Below are 26005 nucleotides of genomic sequence, written 5' to 3'. Positions count from 1 at the left end.
TGCAAGCCCATGCTGGCTTTGGTTAATTACTGTATTTTTATCCAAGAATTTATATACATGCTGTTTAATAATTTGTTCAAAGATCTTCCATGATCTAGAAGTAAGGCTCACAGGCCTGTAATTTCCTGGCTCCATCCTCTTTCCTTTTATGAAAATATCACGAAACAATCACTGACCTCAGGGAGACCAGTCAAAGAAAACACTGCGGTAGCCGGCAAAGGCGCTCAATCAGTGAAATCCTAGGTGCATTGCTCCCTGGGAAATGCGAATATGCAAATAAAGTCCGTGGAGCCTCATTTAAGAGTCTCAAACACAGGACTAGCCAGATCTTTCTACAGGGAAGGACCCAGCCAAGGAGTGGCTCCTTTCGGAAACCACCATTACCACCATATTAAGTGGCCCTTTAAGTCAATATGCTGCTCTTTACGAGTTTACAGATATGACAAGGGAAATACCAAGGTCAGGTATCCATCCACAGACAGCTGTTTCTGGGTGTTGCCCCTCATCAGTGTGGAGTAGGATTCTGGCCAGGTGGGAGCAATGCCTAGTAGACCAACATCACGAAACAATCATTGACCTCAGGGAGACCAATCAAAGTAAACACTGCGGCAGCCGGCAAAGGTGCTCAATCAGTGAAATCCTAGGTGCATTGCTCCCTGGGAAATACGAATATGCAAATAAAGTCCATGGAGCCTCATTTAAGAGTCTCAAACACGGGACTAGCCAGATCTTCCTCCTTTTATGAAAATAGGGACAACATTTGGCCTTTTCCAATTTTGAGACTTTTCCTGTTCTTCAGGATTTTTCAAAGATTCTGGCTTGTGGTTCTGCAATTTCCTCTGCTATCTCTTTCATTATCCTAGGATGTAATTCATCTGGACCAGGAGATTTAAATTCATTTAAATTAGCTAACTGTTCCCCCACCATCTCTCTGTTTATTGATAGTGTGGATTCTTTTATTCCTTCCATGGCACTGGGAAGATCAGTTGATGTTACAATTGCTTTCTTAGAGGACACAGATGCAAAATAGGAATTTAAAAGTTCGGCCTTCTGAACATCATTTTTGATTTTCACCCTTTTCATCCTGTAAAAATCCTATAGCCTCTTTGACTTTTCTTTTGATTTTAACATACCCCCAAAATCCTTTTTTGCTGCTTTTGATCTCCCAAAAGATTTAAACAGCATAATGATTTTACTTTCTGATGCCCCAGTTGCTAAGGTTCACACTAACATGGTTATCACACAGTATTTTAAGAAAAAAAGGTGTCTTATGTTTGTCTGTGTTCAATAGTCACAGCCCGAGAATGAACATTAATGTCTGGGTCGCTGGTCTCCTGACCTAAACTCAACAACTTCATAGACATATTTGAGGCTGTTGAGTTTGAGTCCGGACACATGGGCCGGTCCGTACGTTGCAAAGTGTGCTCGGACTGTGAATTTCGGATGTGTGAAACCGGCCTTAACCGGCAATCTTTTTTTTTTTTTTTTTTGTTTTATTGTTTTTAAATTCAGTTGAAGGAAACCTGATATGTTGAAACTAGTATCTGATCTGCAACCAGCAGTTGTACAGCAGGAGGAGCTGATGAAATTTACATTTCATTTTTGTGGGAAAAATTTCAATAAAACTTGAATTTTTATTAATTGAAATCGCTGATGTTTATATGTATATGAGTCCTGTGGGCGGTCCTACTAGTGATTAACAGACTTCCTTGTATGACTATGCGTGCGGAGATAACTGTCAATCACTAGCAGGACCGCCCACTGGACTCGCATTCGTACAAACACCAGGGATTTTACTGAATAAAATACAAATTATACAGAATCTTTTCCGGCAATCCTACTATATATGCTTCTGCTCAACTTCTCCTTCGTCATGCTGTCCTGAAATCAGACTGCATGTACAGCGTGACCGTTAGTAACTGTATGTTATATATGTTGGAGCTTTGCGTTGATCACATTGAACCAAAGATTTTGTGCTTGTGCGGAGAGTAAAGAAACTATGAGTTTAGAAGTGAAAAGCAAATCCTGATGTCTACCCATGGCATTCATCATCATCATCATCATCATTATTATTATTATTCTATATTCTCATTATTCCTTTCCTTGAACCTGCAGATATTGTAATAAAAGGGGCCTTGCTGTTACTCCTCAGGGAGGAAATACAAGCTTAGTAGGAGGCAGTGTCCCTGTGTTTGATGAGATCCTCATCTCTACCGCTCTCATGGATCAAGTGATCAGTTTTGATGATGTTTCCGGTAAGTGATTTCTCTCTGTACAGGCAGATTGATCATCCTGTAAATGGGATTCTAGTTAATCTCTGTCATAGATTTTGTACCAAATGGTTGTTACCTATGTAGTCTAATTGATTTAACCCCTTCACACTGCATGACATTTATCACGTCAGGGACTTTGGCGCAGCCTCAGAAGCAGGGCCCACTACGCACAGGGCAGGTGCTGGCTGTCAGTCAGTGCCGCGGCTGGGATATATCCGCCTCTCAGTGCTGTGAGCGACGACTGTAAGCTGGCGGCTCCCGGGAGAAATAAAGTTCACCTTTCGAATGCTGTTAACCTGAAGATTATGCTGGTCAATAGTATTATTTAACCTGACATGTTCCCTAAAATATAAACAAATTTTAATTGCCCTTTTTTCCTAGAGGGAAATTCCTAGGGAAATGTAAAAAATAAAAAAAATACATATTTGATGTCGCTGTATTTAGAAAAGTCTGATCTATCAAAGCAAAAAATGAAACCAATTGGTAAAGAAGGAAAAGACTAAAAACTATTGTTTGTTTTTTTTTTTTTTGTCACCGCAATAATGCAAAAAAAATGCAATGAAAATTGATCAAAACCTATTATGAAGCCCAAAATTGCATATGTAAAACACCGGTTCGCCACCCAAAAGCAAGCCCTGATACAGCTCCAGAGATGGTAATCTAAAAAAAAAAAAAAAGAGTGGAGAAAACAGTCAGCGGGAGCGCCAGCTGCACGTTTCCAAGTAATGGGTAAAAAACCAATGCTGCTCCAGCCGGGTGCCTCAGATGAGGGAAAGTACTGGAATAAGAGTAAAAAGCCCGGTCCAAGGGGCCGCAAAGGACAGGATTAAGTTTAAAAATTGCTCATTTACTAGGATAAAATTGGTCCACAACGCGTTTCGACAGAAAAAACTGTCTTCATCAGGTGACAATATTCTGGTAATCTAAAAAAGTTACAGCTTTCAGAAAATGGTGATACAAATCATAAATATATAATATACATATTTTTTTCCCCGAAGAATTCGGATTTTTTTTTCTTAAAACCAATTTAATGGTAACCCCGCCACCCCCAACTTATACATGTTTGGTATATTCATAATCATACTAAGGTGGGGAATCATGTTTCCAGCTCACTTTTACTGTACTGTTAATACCGTAATCCTGAAACCCCCAAAACAATGGCAGTTGTGCATTTTTTTTTTCCACTAATTCACTGCACTTGGACTTGTTTGTGTATATGGTAAAATGGATTGTGTTATTCAAAGCTGCAATCTGTCCAGCAAAAAAAAAAAAAAAGCCCTCCTTTGTCTGTCAGTACAAAAATAAAAAAAAGTTAAGGCTATTTGAATAAGGAGAGGAAAAAGTCAAAAATTAAATTTGGCTGCAGAGTGAAGTGGTTAATCTATGGGGAGAGCAGGGGAGTCCGGGGCAGGGGTAGACCCTAGTCTCTGCAGGAGCTTTAAGACTCTGTGGTCACTTAGGAACAGCCAGGAGTATAACTAAGTTGGTTGTGTTACGGGAAGGCTTATTGTACATCTGTGTTGTGTATTTGTTTTAGGTTCCCTCGTGTGCCAGGCTGGTTGTGTTTTAGAGTTGCTAAACCAGTATCTTGGAGAACGGGGTTACACCATGCCGTTAGATCTAGGAGCAAAGGGAAGCTGTCACATAGGGGGCAACTTGGCAACAAATGCTGGTGGCCTCAGACTTCTGCGATATGGATCCTTACGAGGGACAGTCTTGGGACTAGAAGCCGTAAGCGATTTTAAGAGGCGTTTCGCACAGTAGGTATCTTCTTCTTTTCTTTTTCTATAGTTTTTTCCTTGTCCTTTTTATCAGGTCCTTCCTGATGGATCTGTCCTGGACTGTCTCAACTCTCTGCGCAAAGATAACACGGGCTATGATCTGAAGCAGCTGTTCATTGGCTCTGAAGGAACGTTAGGCATCATAACCGCTTTATCTATTTTGTGCCCACGCAAACCCAGTGCAGTAAATGTGGCCCTGTTAGGTAAGGTGTTTTATTCCATCACTTATGTTGTTCTATACAATTTTGATAAGTGTTTCATGGCAATTCCAATTTACATAAACTTATCATTAAACATAGGTTATCAGTGATTACACCATGTCAAAGGAACATTACTCTACATTACAAATCTAGGGAAGAAGCCATATGCAAATCTAGCTGGAAGTGAACTGGGGGGCGTGTCCATGTCATGGGAAGAAACCGTCAAAGTGCACTGACACGCCCACACTGCACTTCCAATCTGATTTGCACATGACTTCTATGCCATACTTTTCATTACTGGGCCTTCGGATTCTAAAAAGTATCAGTTTTATTTGGGGACAAGTGTCTGTAAAGCTATCTCACTATATCCATATGTTAACACATCCTGACCTGTTCCCTTTTAAGAAATGATCAAGCATGTAATGTGGAGCAGGCAATTTAAGAAAACTAAAAAACATTTTTAAATTTCTTATTAGGGACATCTGAACTTTACAGAAGTTGCCCCTCCACTCATGAACCTCTATTCTGATCTAAAATTGTCCGTTCCCCTTTTAAGTACCACATGTTTTTTTGGAATTTTTCGAGCGAATCTGCTCCAAATTCCTCTTTAACAAAACAAAAAAAAATGCTTGGGAAAACTAAATGAGATTGGTGGGCAATGTCTTCTTATGCCAAATTTCTCCTCTCATATCGTTATTCAGAGATAAAGGGGGCCAGGTAGTGTTGGACCCCTGCTTTCTGCCAGGTTTCTATAAAGCCTCATTCACACGTCAGTTTTGTTTCCACGTACGAGAAAAATGTACCGAGTTTCACACAATTTTCATTTGATTTTCATCAGTTTAGTCCCATTATTTTTAAACTTGAAGATCCTCCACCCTGTCTTAATATTCCTTGAAAATTGAACTGCACTCAGATGGTATTTACAAGGATAGTTACATGGCTAACACGTGTACAAGAAGAACTATTTTTTTATAAGTTGACTGAGCAATTTCCAAAGTTTACTATGTTGTTGTATGTTATTATTTTTTTCATTGGGATTCAGCCATTCATAGGCTGCTTGAAAATTGCAATTGACTGTTTTTAATGAATAGCGGTTATTGCACTTTTCTCCAGGATGCGAACATTTCAGTAAAGTTCTGCAGGTGTTCACACTGTGCAGAGATCAACTTGGAGAGATTCTGTCTGCTTGTGAGTTCATGGATTCGGAGTCCATGAGGATGGTGCAAACACATCTGAGACTTATTAATCCTTTACCAGGTCGGTAATGGTAACTTATTCACCGGTGGTGATATTGGGTGTAATTGACTTTGGATTAATTTTGGTATGTTTTGACTGCAGACAATGCATTCTACGTATTGGTAGAGACTTCTGGATCCTGTGGAAAGCATGATGAAGAGAAACTCAATATATTTCTGGAGAAGGCAATAGACTCCGGATTTGTAACTTCAGGAACAGTAGCAACCGACCAGGGTAAAATAATGGTACGGTCACAATCTGCAGTATGGTCATAATGTGTAATGTGCAAATTCGTTTGTTTTGTATGAATGAATCATGGTTTATCAATGTTTGCCCTTATATTGGCTCATCTTGAATTAATATATGAATATAGTAATATGTAATGTATATAGGACGTCCTTATATCCTGCTATATGGACTACACACTGGCCACAGTCCTGGTCCCTCAGATCTCAATTTAGGGACTTAAGTCTAACTTGGTAAAGTAAATGAGAAGATTCTTGTCCCATACGTGTGTTTGGAGGAGTAGTTGGAGTAGGGGACTACTATCAAGCATGTGTTCTGGGTGCCAGGGTTGCGTCCAATTAATAAATTTTTATATTATACACTAGCTGAAGAGCCCAACGCTGCCCCGGCATAGTAACTAACTGTGGTTAGTTATAGAAATTATAATTCTCCATCCCATAGTCCCGTGCCCATATACCCATCATACATATCCACGATCCCATAGGCCCGTGCCCATATACCCATCACACATCCTCCATCCCATAGTCCCATGCCCATATACCCATCATACATATTCGCCATCCCATAGTCGAGTGCCCATATACCCATCACACATCCTTCATCTCATAGTCCCGTGCCCATACACCCATCATACATATCTGCCATCCCATAGTCCCGTGCCCATATACCCGTCATACATATCCTCCATCCCATAGTCCAGTGGCCATATACCCATCACACATCATCCATCCCATAGTCAACCATTATGACAGCATAATGAGCGGCGGGGCTTGCAACCTATGATGACATCAGCGTCGCCATGGCAGCCATTATGACATCACACTTTTTCCCCATTATGTAGATAGGGGCAAAATTGTTTGGTGAATTGGAACACGCGGGGTTAAAATTTCTCCTCCCAACATAGCCTAGGACGCTCTCGGGGTCCAGACGTGTGACTGTGCCAAATGTGACGTACGTGGCCATAGACTTCTAATGGTAAATTAGCATAAAGGTTTCCAGGTCAAAAAGCAGGCACCCTAAAGGGGTTTTCCACTTCTTTTGTATTGATTACCCATCCGTAGTATGGGTCATCAGTATCCGACTGATGGGGGTCTTACACCTGGCAGCCCTACTGATCAGTTGCTATCCTATCCACTGGCTGGGTGTACACATGTATACAGAGCAACAGCAGAGCTCAGTTCAATATGTAGTGTCCATTGCCAAGTGTAAGGAGATATGCTGTTCAGCTCCATTCAGCGCTTACAGCCGACCACCTCGAGAACGGGCAACAGATAACATTCAGCGCTTACAGCCGACCACCTCGAGAACGGACAACAGATAACATTCAGCGCTTACAGCGCACCACCTCGAGAACGGAAAACATATAACATTCAGCGCTTACAGCCGACCACCTCGAGAATGGACAACAGATAACATTCAGCGCTTACAGCCGACCACCTCGAGAACGGACAACAGATAACATTCACCGCTTACAGCGCACCACCTTGAGAACGGACAACAGATAACATTCAGCGCTTACAGCCGACCACCTTGAGAACGGACAACAGATAACATTCAGCGCTTACAGCCGACCACCTTGAGAACGGACAACAGATAACATTCACCGCTTACAGCTGACCACCTCGAGAACGGACAACAGATAACATTCAGCGCTTACAGCCGACCACCTCGAGAACGGACAACAGATAACATTCAGCGCTTACAGCCGACCACCTCGAGAACGGACAACAGATAACATTCAGCGCTTACAGCGCACCACCTCGAGAACGGAAAACATATAACATTCAGCGCTTACAGCCGACCACCTCGAGAATGGACAACAGATAACATTCAGCGCTTACAGCCGACCACCTCGAGAACGGACAACAGATAACATTCACCGCTTACAGCGCACCACCTTGAGAACGGACAACAGATAACATTCAGCGCTTACAGCCGACCACCTTGAGAACGGACAACAGATAACATTCAGCGCTTACAGCCGACCACCTTGAGAACGGACAACAGATAACATTCAGCGCTTACAGCTGACCACCTCGAGAACGGACAACAGATAACATTCAGCGCTTACAGCCGACCACCTCGAGAACGGACAACAGATAACATTCAGCGCTTACAGCCGACCACCTCGAGAACGGACAACAGATAACATTCAGCGCTTACAGCCGACCACCTCGGGAATGGACAACAGATAATCGATGCTGGTGTCGGAGCCCCCAACTAATCTTATATTGATGATCTAAGTAATGAACAACACCTTTATCTAAGGCGTCACAGATAAACAGGACTATAGGTAATAAACAGGTGAAACGCATAGATTTATCTTAGAGGATGTGCGGTCACAAAGTTACATATGTCAGAGTGATATATTCTGATATGTGTTGGTAGATTTTGGCTGCCTCCACTGCATACACACTGCAAAAACTAATAGTACTTATCTAGCAGTTATAAAAATGGTGCATCTTCACATTATACTGTTATCTTGCAGCACTGTGTTCCATTATACAAAGGGCAACATGGCATTTGTACACGCTCCTTGTTTGTGTTTGGGTTTTCTCTGGCTACTTTGGTTTAAAAAAAGAAAACATGTTAAAAATGTTTAGGATTATTATTATTATTATTATTATTATTAATAGGTTTAATCAGTTCTATAAAATTGACTTTAGTCAAGCCACCACCCTTAGCTGCTTTATTACCACAGTCCATAGACCTCTATCTAAGTCCCCAACTCCCCCTCCATATATAAAAAAAAAAAATGCTTTCTTATACTTGTGGCATATGGTGCAGTCCAGTCTGAAGGGTGTCTTTTGTCCTTTTCTCTGCATTTCCTCAATCCCTCCACCAACCGTCCCTCCGACTTGATTGATATGGATGACATGTCCTATGTTATCCACAAATTGATGCGGATCTTGTACTTGTGGAGATGAAGCACAGACCTGCGCAGGCTCTCAATCCTCTGCCCAACTAACGGTAGAGCAAAGTTCCGTACTGCGCATGTGCAGGCACCCATTTCACTTCTGGGTTAATGGCTGCTGGTGCATTATAGGACTTTATTCTGCCCTTAGTAGGACAAAGCATAGAGTGCTAGTGCAGGCCTAAGCTTCAGCTGTGTAGGTACAAGATTTGCCATTATCTGTGGAAGACATAGGACTCGTCATCCATATCAATGAAGCCGGGAAGACGGCAGCTACAGTGATTGAGGAGGCGAGGAGAAAAGGACAAAGGCGCCCTTTGGACTGCCAATTGCCAGAAGTATTGAAGATATTTTTAACATAAGGAGGGGGAGTTGGGTGCTTAAATACAGGTCGATGGACTGCAGTAATAGAGCAGTTGGGGTGGTGGCTTTAGTTTGAAATGAGGAAACCTGGTGACAAGTTCTCTGCAAATTACTTTTTGTTTACTCTTGTGTTTTTTCCTCAGTATTTCACTTTTTCCTCCTTCACAGTCTCTCTGGGCCCTACGGGAACGTATCACAGAGGCTCTAGCCCTCGATGGTTACGTCTTCAAATACGACCTATCGATGCCTGTGGAGAAACTGTATGCACTTGTTGAAGAAACAAGGGCTCGTTTAGCGTCCTCTGCTCAGGGTGTAGTTGGTTATGGACATTTAGGTGAGATACCTCACTGCAGTAATTTTCGGGGTGACTGATTTTTCACGTGCACTTATAAATTTGTCTACTCGTTTAAGTTTTAGCCGTGAAAGGCTTCTCAGTATGGGTAATTATTTTGGACATGGCTACATTACTTTTCTTATAGAACAGGGGAATGTGGCTTTGATGGCTCATGGTGAACCACACATGGATCAGCCAGCGGCCATACTGGGTCTCTGTGTGTTAGAATGAATGGGAGATGATTCACCATCTGTTGTTCATGGTGGGACATTTACCTGCCTATTGTAACCATGGGGACTTGTCAAAAAGCCTGACTTATAGTATACCTGATGTATTGGAAACTATAACTTTTCAAGTTAACAGTTTTTTTTAATTTTTAAAATAATTAGCCATCGACCTAGAACTCTGATAGAATTTTTCACGTTTGTTCTACAGGTGATGGAAATTTGCATTTAAACATCACAGCAACGTCTCACACTGACGCCTTACAGTCAGCCCTGGAGCCTTTTGTGTATGAATGGACCTCTAAACACCATGGCAGTATCAGTGCTGAGCATGGACTGGGATTCAAAAAGAGGGACCACATTTATTACAGCAAGTCCGGAGGAGCGGTACACATCATGCAGCAGCTTAAACAAATGCTGGATCCAAAAGGCATTATGAACCCATACAAGACAATCCCCCCAGCTGACTGATCAAACCACCAGCATTTAAATTTGAAGTGAACGTGTTAGCGGATACAATGAAATTAGTTGACGGTTTCCTAATGTTTCAATCTATTTTTATGATGTATACACAGAATTATTGTACATAATGTGTGTAGAAAGCTTAAATAACAAGTTTGTTAGGGTTAGGTTATTATTGACCATGGACCATAGGCACTATTGTTAACTTAAAGGGATTTTCCCACAAACAAAGTACATATTAATACATCTTGGAATAATAGTAATTGCCACAATTTGATGTGTTAAAAAATGTTCCTGTGCTGAGATAATCTTATAAATGTGCCCCTGCTGTGTATTGTGTAATGGCCATGTCTGACCATACAGGAACATAGTCTGATCATACCAGAGCTCCTGGGCAGGGGAGGATGCAAAAGAATATACAGACAAGACAGCATGGAATCACAGCTGATTCATTTTGTGAGGTAAAACATTTCCCAGCCAGTTTTTAAGCAAGATTTTACCTCACAGAAAGCACATCATGGGATCGCAGTGGATTCTATCTGTATACTCTTTGGTGTCCTCCCCTGCCTAGCAGCTGTGGTGTGATCAGACCATGTTCCTGCGTGGTGAGACACAGTCATTACACAGTACACAGCAGGGGCACGTTTATAAGATTATCTCAGCACAGGAACATTTTATTTCATCACATCCAATTGTGGAAATTGTTATTATTCCAAGATCCTTTGATTAAAATTAACTTTGTTCGTGGGAAACCCCCTTTAAGGTGAATATAGTGTGATGTTGATGCTGCCCTAACCACTTACAGAATAAAATACCAAAAGGTTTGCTCATTACTACAAATTGTGATAACAGCTTTAAATAGAGGTCTTCTTGGGGGTCCTTTGTGCCCTACTGGCCCCCTTCACAAACAAACCAAGTTAGATTGGTTGACTACCCCTTGATTTTTAATAAGATTTTCTTTAAAGACTATTTTATTCAATCAAGAAATAAAAAAAGAAAAATTACAGATTCCATTTAAGCCTTTGTGCAAATGGATGTACTGGCATGTCCAAGGAAGGTTCAACATGCGTGGAAGAGGCTCAGGATCTGAGCTTAGTCCATGTGTGTGGAGGAGGAGGCTCGAGAGCTGAGTTTGGTTAATACAGGTGTAGGAGGATCAGGGAACTGAGCTTGGTAAACAAGGGTGAAGGAGGCTCGGGAACTGAGCTTGGTCCACATGGGTGAAGGAGGCTTGGGAGCTGAGCTTGGTCCACACAGGTGGAGGAGGCTCGGGAGCTTGAGCTTGGTCCACACGGGTGGAGGAGGCTCGGGAGCTCAGTTTGGTCCACATGGGTGGAGGAGGTTTGGGAGCTGAGCTTGGGCCACATGGGTGGAGGAGGCTCAGGATCTGAGTTTGTTCCATGTGTGGAGGAGGCTCAGGAGCGGAGATTGGTCCATGTGTGTGGAAGAGGCTCAAGAGCGGAGCTTGGTCCACACAGGTGGAGGAAGCTCGGGAGCTGAGCTTGGTCCACACGGGTGGAGGAGGCGGCTCGGGAGCTGAGCTTGGTCCACACGGGTGGAGGAGGAGGCTCGGGGGCTGAGCTTGGTCCACACGGGTGGAGGAGGAGGCTCGGGAGCTGAGCTTGGTCCACACGGGTGGAGGAGGAGGCTCGGGAGCTGAGCTTGGTCCACACGGGTGGAGGAGGAGGCTCGGGAGCTGAGCTTGGTCCACACGGGTGGAGGAGGAGGCTCGGGAGCTGAGCTTGGTCCACACGGGTGGAGGAGGCTCGGGAGCTGAGCTTGGTCCACACAGGTGGGCATCAGTGGTCATCAGCCCCCAAGGGGTACTGATGGTTTACCATGGAAGCTGGGCACCTACAGAAGCCACATGCTGTTGATTTACACTATATACTGCAATGCTGTGTTATTGCAGAACATAGAACAAGTGATCAAAGTATCCAAGTTTATAGTCAAATAGATCAAAAGTGCACTCTAGATGCAAAGATGGTGCTGTGAAGGAAAATGAAGTAATACTGCAGAACGATGACCAATAAGTCACAAAGCGGTTCTGTTTCAAGATAATTTTCAGTTTAATTCACAGCCGACGTAATAGGATATACAGACATAAATCCATCCAAAGTTTCAGCATCATTGCCTTTATCAAGGGTATCTGTAAGAAGAATCCGTCGGTGTGCTTCAGTGGCGGTGTAGTGGATTCTTCTTACAGATACCCTTAATTAAGGCAATGTTGGAAACGTTGGATGGATTTAGGTCTGTATATCCTATTATGTCGGCTGTGAATTAAACTGAAAATTATCTTGAAATAGAACTGCTTTGTGATCCCAGTTTAAAGTCACCAAAGAGGACTACAAAGTACAGGAAAAAATAAAGTAAAAAAAAATGTGAAAATAAATATATAAAAATTTTAATCACTCCTTTTTACTCTGTTCCAATAAAGAAATAAAAATGTAAAATACATTCGGTATCGTTGCATCCATAGAAGTTTGGTCTATAAAAATGCAAACAAGAACTACGGTTGCTTCACCTCCCAAACTATCCAATAAAAAGTGATTAAAAGTCATCTGTACCCCAAATTGTTATTAATAAAACCATCCTCGACACACAAAAAAAAACAAGACCTCTCACAGCTCAATCATTGGAAAAATAAAATTGTTACAGGACTCTGAAAATGGTGACACAAACTAAAAAAATTTATTAAATTTTTCCAGATTATTTTTTACAATTCAGCAAATGCCATAAAAGACAATGGCAGAATTCCTTTTTTCACAATTTCATCTCTTAGATTTTTTTTTCAGTACATTATGTGGTCAAATTAATGTTGTCATACAAGTGGTCCACAAAAAAAAAACAAGTCCTCATATGGCTGTCAGAAGAAAAAACAAAAGAACATAAATGAAAGTTGCCTTAGATTTTGGGGGGGTGATGGGCATGGGGCCTGTATGATTAGCTGTTCTGCATAAGGATGTATATATTGAATGTGTGGATATGATTCTTTGGTTGTTAATTCGTTCTATGCAACTACATTATATTGATCCAAAGTCAGACATTGAGCTGGCTTCAGTGGACTTTGATGATACTTTATTCTAATGGTAGCTATTGTTTAATATTTTCATTGTGTTTACAAAATGAAAGATAAAGCCTTTAAAAAGAAAAGTTACTCGATCCTTAAGGGGTTAAAGTCAATTTTGGACTGTGCTTTTGGTTTTAATAATTATAAATGTATCTTTCAGAATCAGAAATCTGATGACCCCGGTGTAGCATTTAATACTATAACAATCGTATATAAAATGCACTTTTGTGAAAAATGAGCATTGTGTTCCTTTTAAATTAGCTACTGCATCTGTCACCATAGTAACAATAAAACCCGTAACAGTAATAGGACTGAAAGATTTGAATTTGAGGAAAATTAATGGTTGGTGGCATTCAGTCTGTTACAGCTCAGTGGCGAGTGAAGACGGACACCTGCTAGTTTCTGCGCTATTTCAGGTACAATATTATATAAATGAAGGTGGATTTTTTTCTGTCACCCATGATGGCGCCAACAAGAGAGAGAATCTGCCCTCCAAGGACAGGAAACCTTCAAGATTAAAAGGGGAGCGCCTCTCTACATCAGTGGTTTCCTGTCCTTGACGGGGGAACCTTCTTGCACGGCGCCATAAGACTGAAAACAAGTTCCCAGACTTGGGCCGGTCAATCAGGTTACCTGTTGAAGCGCCTTTGCAGAGCGAAACGATCGTCGTTGCTATCTCCTTTTTGCACCCGTTCTCCCGCTGATATGCTTTTTATAATAAAGCCTTGACTACACTACCCGGTGAGTGCCGCTCTTTTCTACTATTTTTTGCTATGTGGATTAGCTTCTTTTCCATGAATGTGCACCTAAGGGTAAAACTGTTGTATTGCCGGCTGCGTCTCTTTTATACACGTATGATGGTTCGGATGTGTGGACTATTGTGATGGTGCTTGCCTTCTATTTCTGGACTTTGTAATATTAAATAATACTAGCAATGTAATATATTAAGTGGTATAATATTTTTATTTTCTCTTTCCCCCATGACGACACCACGGAGAGGGGGATCTGCCCCACGGGGTCAGGAAACCTACAGATAAAAAGGCGGTACCTCTCTCCCGCATCAGTTGGTTTCCTGTCCCCATAAGGATCCTACGGACCCACCAGTCGTCGTCGGATGTCGGGGCCGACCAGCCTGGGGGATGACAGCGGGGGTTCCCAGTCCCGGCTGGGGTGGTGACCCGAGGCGCCACCACCAGAGGTCAGCGGGCCTCCAGGGTGTGCGGGGGGGGCGGCAGAAGGCATTCCAGAAGACCACCTCTTCCAGGAGAATGTGGGGCTCCGGGCGCGTGAGGAGAGCCAGGCAGAGGCCTGCTGAAACACGCTCCAGGGACAGCGGCGCAGGGAGTGTCCGGTGGAGCCGGGCCGACGCAATGCATCCCTGGGAGCAGCATCGCTTGCACGCGCAAGCCCTGTGACGTCGCCACCACCGCAATGCATCTCTGGGACCGGCACACGTGCGGGGGGAGGCGCCAGATGACGTCAAACGCCGGGTGTGGCGCAAAGCATCTCTGGGAGCCCGGAGTACTGGGTAGGGGATGCAGTGGCGGCGCACACCCGGGGAAAAAAAAAAACGCTCCCCCCAAGTGGCAGTGGCCGGAAGGGGAGCGGCGATATTTAAAGAAACCACCAGGCAAAAGATGGCTGCATCTCCTGGGAGCATGATTGAGCCTCCAGAGGAGCAACCGCAGCTGGACATGTCCTCCGACACAGGGCACCAGCGGCAATCACCACAACAGCAGCAACGCTGTAAGAAGGATCCCAAGGACCAGCCACAGCGACAGAGCAGCAGCAGCCGCTCTCGATCCTGGCGCAGCAAGGAGTCCAGTGGGGCAGTGGCCCCAAAAGACAAGGCTCCTGCAGACCCGGTGGTCCCTCCAGATCCGGTATCCTTCTTCGGTCTGGTGGGTAAGTGGAATACATGAATGTACAAGCTGTAGCTAGGGCCTGTCCCCCTTCTCTTTTAGGGGAAGAAGTGCACGCAGAAGGCCAACCACAAGATTTGCCCACTTTGTAAAGAGGAGCTTCCCACGGGGTGGGGGAAAAGGCTCTGCCAAGCGTGCATTGATCACATGATTTGTAAAGAATCTCCAAGGTTCGCCTCCGACCTTAGGGCCCTAATCAAACACCAGGTAGAAAACACCGTCAAATCCCTCCAGGGAAAAAGCATAGGAAGGCTAAGAACAGGGACCCAGAGTCAGACCTCAGCGATAGGGAGAGCGAACCTTCAACATCAAACTCAGACAGTTCAGCATCCGACTCCTCATCCTCTGAAGAGGGGGGTCGCAGCTGTTTCCCTATTGAGGAAACGGATAATTTAGTAAAAGCAGTTAGAACCACTATGGGGCTGGTAGACACCAGACCCAAAAGAACCATCCAGGACGCCATGTTCAGTGGGTTAGAACAAAAAAAAGAGAAGATCATTCCCTATGAACGAGAAAATTAAAGCACTAATGCAGAGAGAATGGAAAAAGGCCGGAAAAAAGGGCCTCCTGGATCCAAAAAGGAAATATCCCTTTGAAGACCCAAGCTGTTCATATTGGGAGAAAGCGCCAAAGGTGGATGTAGCTATAGCAAAAGCTTCGAAAAAATTCGCTCTGCCGTTTGAGGATATGGGAACATTAAAGGATCCCATGGACAAAAAAGCGGAAACATTCCTAAAAGGTTCCTGGGTGGCAGCCGGAGGAGGACTGAAACCCGGCATAGCCGCCACAGACGCAGCTAGAGCCTTAATGGTGTGGTTAGATCAGTTGGAGGACCAACTGACGAACAAAACCCCAAGAGACGCGATTTTAGACTCCGTCCCATTGATGACAGGAGCGGCGGCCTTTCTGGCGGATGCATCCGCGGATTCAATCCGACTGGCAGCCAGGGCAGCTTCATTTTCGAATGCGGCAAGGAGAGAATTCTGGGTCAAATGCTGGACGGGGGACCTGCAGACGAAATCCAAACTTTGCTCCATTCCCTGTGTGAAGGCGAATTCCTTTTCGGCCCCACACTGGACGATATCCTTGACAAAGCAGGGGATAAAAAGTCTTTTCCCAATCAGTCCAATTTCCCCTTCAAACGTTTTCGGAGCAGGAAAACCCGCCTAAAAACTCCCAGGATAAGTGGGAGGACAGAAGAGGAAAAGGGTTCATGTTCGGGAAACCAGCGGACAAGAAACAACCCCAATGAAGGTGTCTCCCAGGTAGGAGGAAGATTGATATCTTTTCCAGGTTGGGAAGAAGTGGCCCAAACAGTTCCTGGATCTTAAAAGTGGTAAAAGCAGGCCTCAAATTAAACTTCCACACCTCACCCAAACCCTCTTTTGTAGTGACCCCGCAGAGACTGTCAGTGGAAGAGCAAGACGCAGTCCAACAAGAGATTCAGACCCTGATGGAGAAATCAGTGCTACAAGAGGTCCCCCACCGGGAAAAAGGACAAGGCTTCTGTTCCCCTATCTTCCTAAGGAGGAAGCCAGATGGGACATTCAGGGCGATAATAAATCTGAAAAGGTTAAACAAGTGCCTGATAATCCATCCATTCAAAATGGAAACAATAAAATCTGCAGTAAAAATGCTGTTTCCAGCCTGTTACATGATGGTACTCGACTTAAAAGACGCGTACTATCACGTCCCCATACACATGGACTACCGCTAGTATCTCAGGATAGCAGTCACTATAAGGGGAGAGATAAGGCACTACCAATTCAAGGCTCTCCCATTCGGGCTGGCCATCGCTCCGAGACTCTTCACAAAAATCATAGCGGAAGTCATGGCACATTTAAGGGAGCAGGACGTACTTACAGTCCCATACGTGGACGACTTTCCAGTGATAGGCAACTTCCCTTCTCACTGCAGGGATCAGCTGAACAGGACTATGGAGGCACTGACCAGCCTAGGTTGGCTGCTAAATCTGCCAAAATCTCAGATGGTCCCGAGCCAAGTACAAGAGTACCTGGGCATTAGCATAGACTTGCTCAGACAAGAGTGTCATCACCCAGAAGGGAAAGTCTCCGGTCTTATCCAGCACCCGTCTGACTGTTCCCGTGCTTCTTCACTTAAACAACGTTGCGTAGCTGCTATGATGTCCGGGGCTTAGGGCCCTTGTGGACTTGTCGGGCGTGTGTGCCCTTCTGACTAATTCATAACTTCTACGCTTACTTAACCCATAGCAGCTCCTCCTACAGTTAACTATGTGTGTGCTCTTACAAAATCATCTAGAAACTTCCTACTGCTATACCTAACAAAGCCCAATAGTATGCCCCCATCTAGTGGCCCGTTCCAAAATTACACTTCCCCATATCTATGAACTCTATGCTACAAGTGCCCTCCTCTAATGTACCCAAAGGAAGCACTATCTTACCCTAATCTATACAGCAGTACAAACGACATAATGAAGCACAATATCTTACAGTATGTACAGTATGGTAACACATAATGTGGCAATACCAATAAGACAGTCGGTAATACACAGCCGTGTAGCAGTACCAAATCATAACAATATATTTACATCACAGCTCTTAAAGGGGAGGAGGCAATAAAAGGGGTGTTCTATCCCAATCCCTTACATATGCATGTTGCATTCAACTTCTTGGGCTTACCGTTGTATGAAATTTATTGGGGTACTGTGATTGAATTATGTAATTGTTTATTTCTCTTGGTCCCAGTTTTTTGCAATGATGTGTGTTTTGCTTATGGCCACATGTGTCCCTTCTATTGGAGTAACCTTGAAATACAATTTTTAACAACTTACTGTATACTTCTTAGGCTATGTGCACACGGTGCGGATTCTGCTGCGTTTCTGCAGCGGTTTTGGCCCTGTGGAAACGCAGCAGTTCCGCAGACCAAGTACAGTACAATGAAACCCTATGGGTTTTCAAAAACGCTGTGCTGACGGTGCGTTTTTTTCCGCACGGTTTTGCTGCGGTTTACAAACCGCAGCATGTCAATTGTTTGGGCGGTTTCCGCAGCGATTTCACACCTTTAACATAGTAGAGGTGTGAAACCGCAGACCAAACCGCAGGAAAACCGCAGGTCACTTTACCTGCGGTTCCGCGCGAAAAAAAACGCAGGTGAATCTGCAGCGTGTGCACATAGCCTTAAGCTGATCAATAATAATATAGATTTTTTTATTGCTATAGTGCTAACATTATCCACAGATTCAGATCAATAAACATCTTAGGCTACTTTCAGACTTGCGTTGAGGGAAGAGCAAAGTACTGCAGTACGCTGGACCTCTCTGACCTTTCCCAGCGCCTGTGCACTGCAGTGCATTGCTCTTCCCTCAACAAGGCAGATAAGTACGCCTGCGCAGGAGCGCGATGCCAGGTACCCTGCAGTGACCACTACAAGTAGACAGCCAGCTCCGCAAGTAAGTACTTCCGTCTGGCCAATCAGACATTGATGACCTATCCTAAGGATAGGTCATTAATGTAAAAATAGTGGACCACCTCTTTAATTGTAATAAATATGCCAATGAATCAAAAACAGCGTAAACAGTGTTAGTTTAAAGGGAACCTGTCATGTCAAAAAATGCATCTGCAGATTCTAAAGCTGTGCGGTCGCAGCACTACAAATCCGGCTACTGGGAGGAAATGAACTTTATTCTTCCCAGCAGCCTTCAGCGGGTTCAGCACTGATGCACTGCAAAGCCAGCTGTCAGTCAATGCCTGGATGTGATTACAGCCATCACTCACCACGTACTGGGTAGTGACTGAAGCCTCACCAGCCATCCCCTATGGCTGAAAGCCGGAAGATGCTGGGAGTTCATTTCCTGCCGATAGCTGGGCTTTCAGTTCGTCAGCAGCACAACTTTAGCACACTTAACCTGCAGGTTAATAGAGATTTATTTTTTACATGACAGGTTACATTTAAGGCCGGGGTCACACTGGCGAGGAATACGGCCGAGTGAGAGTCGCTAAAAGCACGCATTAGACACAGACAAATGATTCTCTATGGGGTCCCTCGCACCAGGCGTATATTTCTCATCCGTATTCTACGGTCCGTGCCAATCGCAGCATGCTGCGATTGTCAGCGTACTACGGCCGTAGTACGCCAATGCAAGTCTATGGGTGCGCAAAAAATACGGATTACACACGGACCACACATGTGACTTGCGAGAAATACGCACCCGGTGTCTTTTAGCAAAGCCGGCAATTCAGTGCGCTATACAGTAAACTCACACTGACAGTTTTAATAAAGAAACGAAAGAATAGATATAGACACATATAGAATGCATATATATATATATATATATATATATATATATATTTTCTGTGTCTATATCTATTCTTTGGTTTGTGTTATAAAACCTGTCATAGGGCTCCATTATATGTCCATTTTGCAAGCCTGCGAGAAAATCTCGCCATACGGATGCCATACGGATTACATACGGATGCTTACATGCGCAAAATACGCGACCACACCTTGATTACAGATGACATACGGATCACTGTTTAGGGGCCATTCATCCGTATTACGCATGTAAAATACTGACCGTATTTTGCGTTGGTTAGTGTGACCCCGGCCTAAGACTACTTTCAGCCTTGCGTTAGGAGGCGCAGGGCCGCCGCTAAGCTCTGCCCCTGGCCACGCCTCCTCCGGTCAGCTCCTCCTATGGGCGCATGACGCTACATACGACCAGCGTACCCTATATTTAGCGTTGGGTACGCTGGTATGATTTTGCCGACGCGTGCGCCCTTTTGGTGCTGTGCCAACGTGCGCCAAACGCACTGTTGCATTTTTGTGCACTCGGTGCAGCATCAAAAGGGTGCACGCGCTGGTAAAATCATACCAGCGGACGGCCAGTGTACCCAACGCTAAATATAGGGTACGCTGGTCGCATGCAGCGTCATGTGCCCATAGGAGGAGCTGACCAGAGGAGGCGCGGCCGGGGGCGGAGGTTAGCGGCGGCCCTGCGCTGCGCCTCCTAACGCAAGGCTGAAAGTAGCCTTAAATGTAACCTGTCACCCCGGGTGAGTGTAATAAAACTTCTTTTTTACTCTTCGCCACGACAGCACCCACTGGAGGTATCGGATCCGCCCATTTGGAACAGGAAACCCTACAGGAAAGATAAAAGGGGCGGTCCTCCTTTCCTCCTCAGTTTTGGTTTCCTGTTCCAAATGGAGCAGGATCCTGCAGGATCTTACCTGGGCCATGCATCCGCCTGTGCGGTCTCCTCGGGAACGGCAGGGGCTGCGGTCCGGAAGCAGCGTCGGGGGAGACTCCGTTTGACGGTTCCCCCCTCGTCTGACGGCATAATGGTGATGACCGGGTCCGGGTATGGCCGCCCGGTCTTACCAGGGAGCGGACCGGTCTGGCATCCGAAGGCACAGCCCTCCCCCCCCTCCTTTTTTTCGGTGGTGACACAGCGTGGGAGGTGAGGCCATGAGTGCGCAAACCGCGCGTGTGAGTAGCGGTGGCGCAGGTGCCGGCCGGCGCCTGACGCTCCTATACCCCGGAAGTAATGGTTGAACTTCCGGGGTAGGATGGCGATGACGCGGCGCATGCGCCCTGACACAGGGCGACTTCCGGGGGCACAACAGGAGAAGATAAAACAGCGCTGCAGCGCTGCAACGAGGGAACCATGTCGTCCCCCATGGAGTCGCAGGCCCCAGCAGGGGACTCGGCTGGGGGCAATTCCTCCAAGGACCGCAGCGCCAGGACAGAGACTGCCCGCAGGAGCGAGGCAGCAGAAGCCCGATCCAGACCGTCTCAGCCATCCGACCCGGTATTAAGCTTCACTGGGTGAGTGTGCAAAGTATGAACTCTACCTATTAAGCTAAAACCTCCCCCCTCTCTCCTTTCCTTTGACCTTCCACTTCAGTCAAAGAAAAAAGTAAAAATGCGCATTCTTTATGTTTAGTTATGTTCAGAGCCTCTCCCTGACTCCTACCCCAAAAAACTCTGCAAACAATGCATGAAAGAGACCAGGCAGGGGTCGACGATATCTTCTAAAGATATCCGAGCCATAATTAGGGAGGAGATACAAGCCATCAACCGCGCCAGCACTCCCTCAGAGTCCAGTCATAAGAGACAGGCCGTTGTTAGTTCAGAGTCAGAGGAGGAACAGGAGTTAAACTCAGGCTCTGCATCCACATCCTCATCCTCGGAGATGGAAGGACGCGCATGTTTTCCACTGGACAGCGTGGATAATCTAGTAAAAGCGGTTAGAAATACCATGGGGTGTGAAGAGGAAAGGGGCGCCCAAACCGCGCAGGACATTATGTTTGCGGGATTGGCAGAAAAAAAGAGATCATTTCCGGTGATACCGGCAATTAAGGACCTCATCAAAAGAGAGTGGGAAAAGCACGACCAGAGAGGTTTTCTCCCATCAGCCTCAAAACGGAAGTATCCGTTCACTGATGAGGACCTATTGAAATGGACTAAAATACCAAAGGTGGATGCCGTCATAGCCTCCACTTCCAAACAGACCTCGATTCCGGTCGAGGACGCAGGATTGTTAGCAGACCCATTAGACCGAAAAGCAGAATCTTCGCTCAAAAGGTCCTGGGAGTCCACCACCGGGGTATTTAAACCCGCAATAGCCAGCACATGTACGGCTAGATCAATGCTGGTATGGCTAGATCAGTTAGATCAGCAGATCGAACAAAGAATATCAAGGGAGAAACTGCGTGCAGCCATCCCGTTGATAAGAGGTGCAGCTGCCTTTATGGCAGATGCTTCAGCGGACACCCTAAGACTGGCAGCAAGGTCGGCAGCCCTGGTGAATAACGCCAGACGCGCGCTGTGGATAAAAAGCTGGAAAGGGGATGCACAATCAAAATCCAAAATTAGTGCAACCCCATGCGAGGGTGAGTTCCTCTTTGGAAAAGCCTTAGACGAAATTCTCGCCAAGGCAAAAGAGAGGAAAAAGGCCTTCAGTGATTCTCCCATTCCGTTTTATAGGAAAACCTTTAAGAGACGGCCATTCGGGAGAAGAAGACAGTCGGACAGAACGAATAGATAGGCCACGAAAGATGAAAAGCAGAAGGGTACCATCTTCAGAGGGCCAACATATAGGAGAGATAAAAATTAAAAGATTAGACCCACCAGTTGGGGGTAGATTAAAATTTTTTGTTACCAAATGGGAACAAATTACATTAAGCCCATGGATTTTGAACATAATCAGGGAAGGAATAAAGATTGAATTCCTTCAGATCCCTCATGAATTCTTTGTTATAACTCGCCTTAATTCCTCAGTTCAGCAAAAGGCTCTCGAAGACGAGATTCGAGTGCTACTAGCTAAAAAAGTTTTAGTTGACGTCCCTGAAGGACAAGAGGGTAGAGGCTTTTATTCTCCCCTGTTTTTGGTTTCTAAACCAGACGGTACATTTAGAACCATTATTAATTTAAAGAAGCTTAATTCGTTTATAAAAAATTATAACTTCAAAATGGAATCAATTAGATCCACTATAAGGCTTCTGTTCCCAAATTGCGTAATGGCAGGGATTGATTTAAAAGATGCTTATTATCATCTCCCTATTCACAATAGATTCCAGAAATACCTAAGAGTCGCAGTGGAAGTCGAAGGCAGGATTCGTCATTTCCAATACGCGGCCATGCCCTTCGGGCTTTCCACGGCACCAAGAATATTTACCAAGGTGATGGCAGAAGTGATGGCCTACCTTCGCCAAAAGAATACACTGATTGTGCCATATTTAGACGACTTCCTAATAATTGGGAATTCAGTCAAACAATGTACCGAACACGTGACTGACGCAATCTCGTCTTTTCAGAGCCTTGGCTGGATCATCAATATCCAAAAGTCCAGACTCGATCCACAATCTCTCCAGACATTTCTAGGATTTCAACTAGATTCCTTGACCCAGAGATGCCTACTACCTCAGGTAAAAATCACCCTCACGAAACAAAAAATACGAGCAGCTATAGATAGACCACGGGTATCCTTGAGAGGAGCAATGTCACTATTAGGATCACTAAATTCTTGCACCCCGGCAGTCCGGTGGGCCCAGTACCATGTCCGTACATTACAACACCAGATCCTCCAGGAGGATAAGCGACATAGTGGGCATTTACAGAGCAAAATAACCCTGTCACAAGAAGTCTTGACTTCTCTAGAGTGGTGGTTAGATGATGACCATTTATGTTCAGGAGTTCCGTGGGTTATAGTCCCATCTTGTATCGTAACCACCGATGCCAGTCCCCAGGGCTGGGGAGCCCACATGGAGAATGAGTTTCATCAGGGTAAGTGGAATAGAGAGGAATGCGAATACTCATCCAATTTAAAAGAACTGACTGCAGTGTTCTATGATCTATACAACTTCCTTCCGCAGCTCCAACAGAAGCATGTCAGGATACTATCGGACAATACCACCACCGTGGCCTATATAAACAAACAAGGAGGAACTCGATCAGAGACTCTGATGTCCTCAGCGGCAAGAATTTTAAACTTAGCAGAAAACTATTTTTTGTCCCTCTCGGCCCTTCATATCAGAGGCGAGAGCAATCAAAAGGCGGACTTCCTAAGCCGACACACTCTGCGGCAAGGAGAGTGGTGCCTCAATCAGAAGGTCTTCAGGGACATAGTAGCCTTATGGGGACAACCCGAGGTGGATCTTTTCGCCACAAAGGAGAACAGGCAGATAAAAATATTTGCCTCCCTATCTCCATCAGACCACCCAGACATACTAGACGCCCTTCTAACTCCATGGAATTTCAACCTGGCGTATGCATTCCCTCCATTGATCCTCCTACCTCAAGTAATTCGGAAGATCAGAGACGACAAAGCAAGGATAATCTTAATAGCACCGTTCTGGCCAAAAAGACCGTGGTTTTCGTGGCTGCAGATTATGTCGATAACAGATCCTTGGGTCCTTCCTTCGACTCCCAACCTACTCTCCCAAGGCCCCTTTTTCCACCCTCAAGTGGTCAGTTTGCACTTGACGGCGTGGAATTTGAGAGGCAATTATTGAGGACAAGAGGTTTTTCTGAGTCTTTAATTACTACACTACTACAAAGTAGAAAACAGTCCACAACCCAAATTTACACTAGAATATGGAAAAAATTTCTTCAATTCCATACAGTACCTCATACAGCAGAAGTTCCGATAATCCCAATCTTAGAATTTCTGCAGAAAGGGAAAGACTTAGGCCTAGCAGTAAATACGCTAAGAGTACAAATATCGGCATTAGGAGCGCTATATGGCCATAATATAGCAGGCAACAAGTGGATAACTCGATTCATTACAGCATGTGAACGAATAGCTCCAATCCACATACCCTCCGTCCCTACATGGGATCTAAATCTGGTCCTAGACGCCCTAACGGTAGACCCCTTTGAGCCGATCAACACAATACCCTTCAAACACTTAGCACTTAAAACGGCCCTCTTGGTAGCACTGACCTCAGCTAGAAGAGTGGGTGATATCCAGGCCTTGTCAATAGATCCACCCTTTTTTCAAGAATACCAAGACAGATTGGTATTAAAACCAGACCCTGCCTACCTGTCAAAAGTAGCAACAAAATACCATAGATCTCAGGAGATACTCCTCCCAACCTTCTATATAAATCCCTCTACTCCGGAAGAGCAGAAGTTCCATACTCTGGACGTCAAAAGAACTGTCCTAAAATATATTGACAGGTCCAACAGTTGGAGGCACAGTAGGGCCCTATTTGTTTCATTTCAGGGCTGTAAGAAGGGGTATGGAGTCACGAAGAGTACCATTTCCCGATGGATCAGAGAAGCCATTCGTTTAGCCTACTCCGCAAAAAACGAAGATCCTCCAGGGAACATCAGGGCGCATTCCACCAGGGCAATGGCAACTTCTTGGGCAGAAAAGGGAGATGTTCCGATTGAAACTATATGTAAGGCGGCAGTTTGGTCATCCCCTTCTACCTTTTATAACCACTATAGACTAGATCTTTCATCAGCCTCTGACTTAAGCTTTGGCCGGACTGTCCTTGACACAGTGGTCCCACCCAGGTGATGGTCTCTGGAATCTCTCCAGTGGGTGCTGTCGTGGCGAAGAGTAAAAAGCCGGATTACTTACCGGTAATGCTCTTTTAATGAGTCCACGACAGCACCCGCTCACTTCCCCCCCCAAAAGATATCAATAGTTAAAGTATATTAACCAAATAATGGATAAGAAAGATGTTAAAATAAGAGAACATTGCCTAATCCTTGGCGGTCCTTCTGGTACTCTGAAACGTAAAACTGAGGAGGAAAGGCGGACCGCCCCTTTTATCTTTCCTGTAGGGTTTCCTGTTCCAAATGGGCGGATCCGATACCTCCAGTGGGTGCTGTCGTGGACTCATTAAAAGAGCATTACCGGTAAGTAATCCGGCTTTTCTTTTCTTTCACGTTGGACCAGGAGCTTATCTACAGCATTATAGAATGCTGCAAATAAGCCCTGAAACGTGGTGGCCATATCGGCCAAAACTGCTGTCAGGTTCGCTTTAATGGCTGACGAGACCCAAGTGGTTTGGAAAGTTGCAATTTGCTGCCATTTTTTCAATTAGGCTGGGGTCACACTTGCGAGTGCAATGCGAGAAACTCACGCCTCACAATACCCGGCACTGTGGACCAGAATGTGCTGCTGCATGTATTTCCATCCAGCCGCACGCTCCGGTCCCGAGTGCCGGCGGGTGCCGGGTATTGAGGTGTGAGACTCGTGCGAGTTTCCCGCATTGCACTCGCAAGTGTGACCCCAGCTTTAGCCATTAAAAGGTATCAGCTTCTGCGGACTCTCAAACTTAGTTGTTTTTTTTTTAGCTACTGGCTAACACGGTACAAACATATATATTTTTTCCTATAGAAAGAAAGCTTAAAATAAAAAAAAATGATCAAAAGTGAAAATCTGCTGTGTGGTGAAAGGGTTAATATATGAGTAATGGCTTTTTTTCCCCTCTACTTGCATGCTACTTTCTGATTCTGCCGCTCTCCTGTATAGGAGGCAGTTGC

General features: G+C 44.9%; 2 protein-coding genes across 5 annotated transcripts in view; both read left to right on the top strand.

Moving 5' to 3' along the window:
• D2HGDH (D-2-hydroxyglutarate dehydrogenase) overlaps window positions 1-11037 on the top strand; it is a 33403-nt gene extending 22366 nt beyond the window's left edge. For all 3 annotated transcript variants that reach the window (XM_073581176.1, XM_073581175.1, XM_073581174.1), the window contains 7 exons: window positions 2116-2255; window positions 3811-4004; window positions 4089-4257; window positions 5368-5511; window positions 5593-5735; window positions 9182-9347; window positions 9783-11037. In XM_073581176.1, the coding sequence (XP_073437277.1) occupies window positions 2116-2255; window positions 3811-4004; window positions 4089-4257; window positions 5368-5511; window positions 5593-5735; window positions 9182-9347; window positions 9783-10042 (1216 nt within the window). In that variant the 3' untranslated portion in view covers window positions 10043-11037. The remainder of the gene's footprint in view (window positions 1-2115; window positions 2256-3810; window positions 4005-4088; window positions 4258-5367; window positions 5512-5592; window positions 5736-9181; window positions 9348-9782) is intronic.
• Window positions 11038-22195: 11158 nt separating this feature from the next.
• On the top strand, window positions 22196-24564 carry LOC141095262 (uncharacterized). 2 transcript variants are annotated; one of them, XM_073581173.1, is made up of 3 exons: window positions 22196-22686; window positions 22822-22932; window positions 23380-24564. In XM_073581173.1, exons 1-3 carry the CDS (start codon window positions 22477-22479, stop codon window positions 24016-24018), a joined length of 960 nt encoding a protein of 319 aa, XP_073437274.1. In that variant the 5' UTR covers window positions 22196-22476; the 3' UTR covers window positions 24019-24564. The 2 variants fall into 2 exon arrangements, with proteins under 2 accessions (XP_073437274.1, XP_073437273.1); XM_073581172.1 differs by having other exon boundaries at window positions 22196-22932.
• The last annotated feature ends 1441 nt before the right edge of the window (window positions 24565-26005 follow it).

The sequence above is a fragment of the Dendrobates tinctorius genome, unplaced genomic scaffold (assembly GCF_039654945.1).
Source record: "Dendrobates tinctorius isolate UK_male_01 unplaced genomic scaffold, ASM3965494v1 ptg000069l, whole genome shotgun sequence".
NCBI classification, from domain to species: Eukaryota; Metazoa; Chordata; class Amphibia; order Anura; family Dendrobatidae; genus Dendrobates; species Dendrobates tinctorius.
Note: the sequence above shows the minus strand (reverse complement) of the source record. Positions and strands in the feature narration are given on the sequence as shown.

What these genes read in the sequence shown, in the direction of transcription:
- LOC141095262 (XM_073581172.1), top strand. Translation starts at nt 22,477, where the DNA reads ATGGAATCAATTAGATCCACTATAAGGCTTCTGTTCCCAAATTGCGTA. An exon ending in AGAGATGCCTACTACCTCAG is followed by an intron (nt 22,933 to 23,379) that starts GTAAAAATCACC and finishes TTCCTTCCGCAG; the next exon opens with CTCCAACAGAAGCATGTCAG.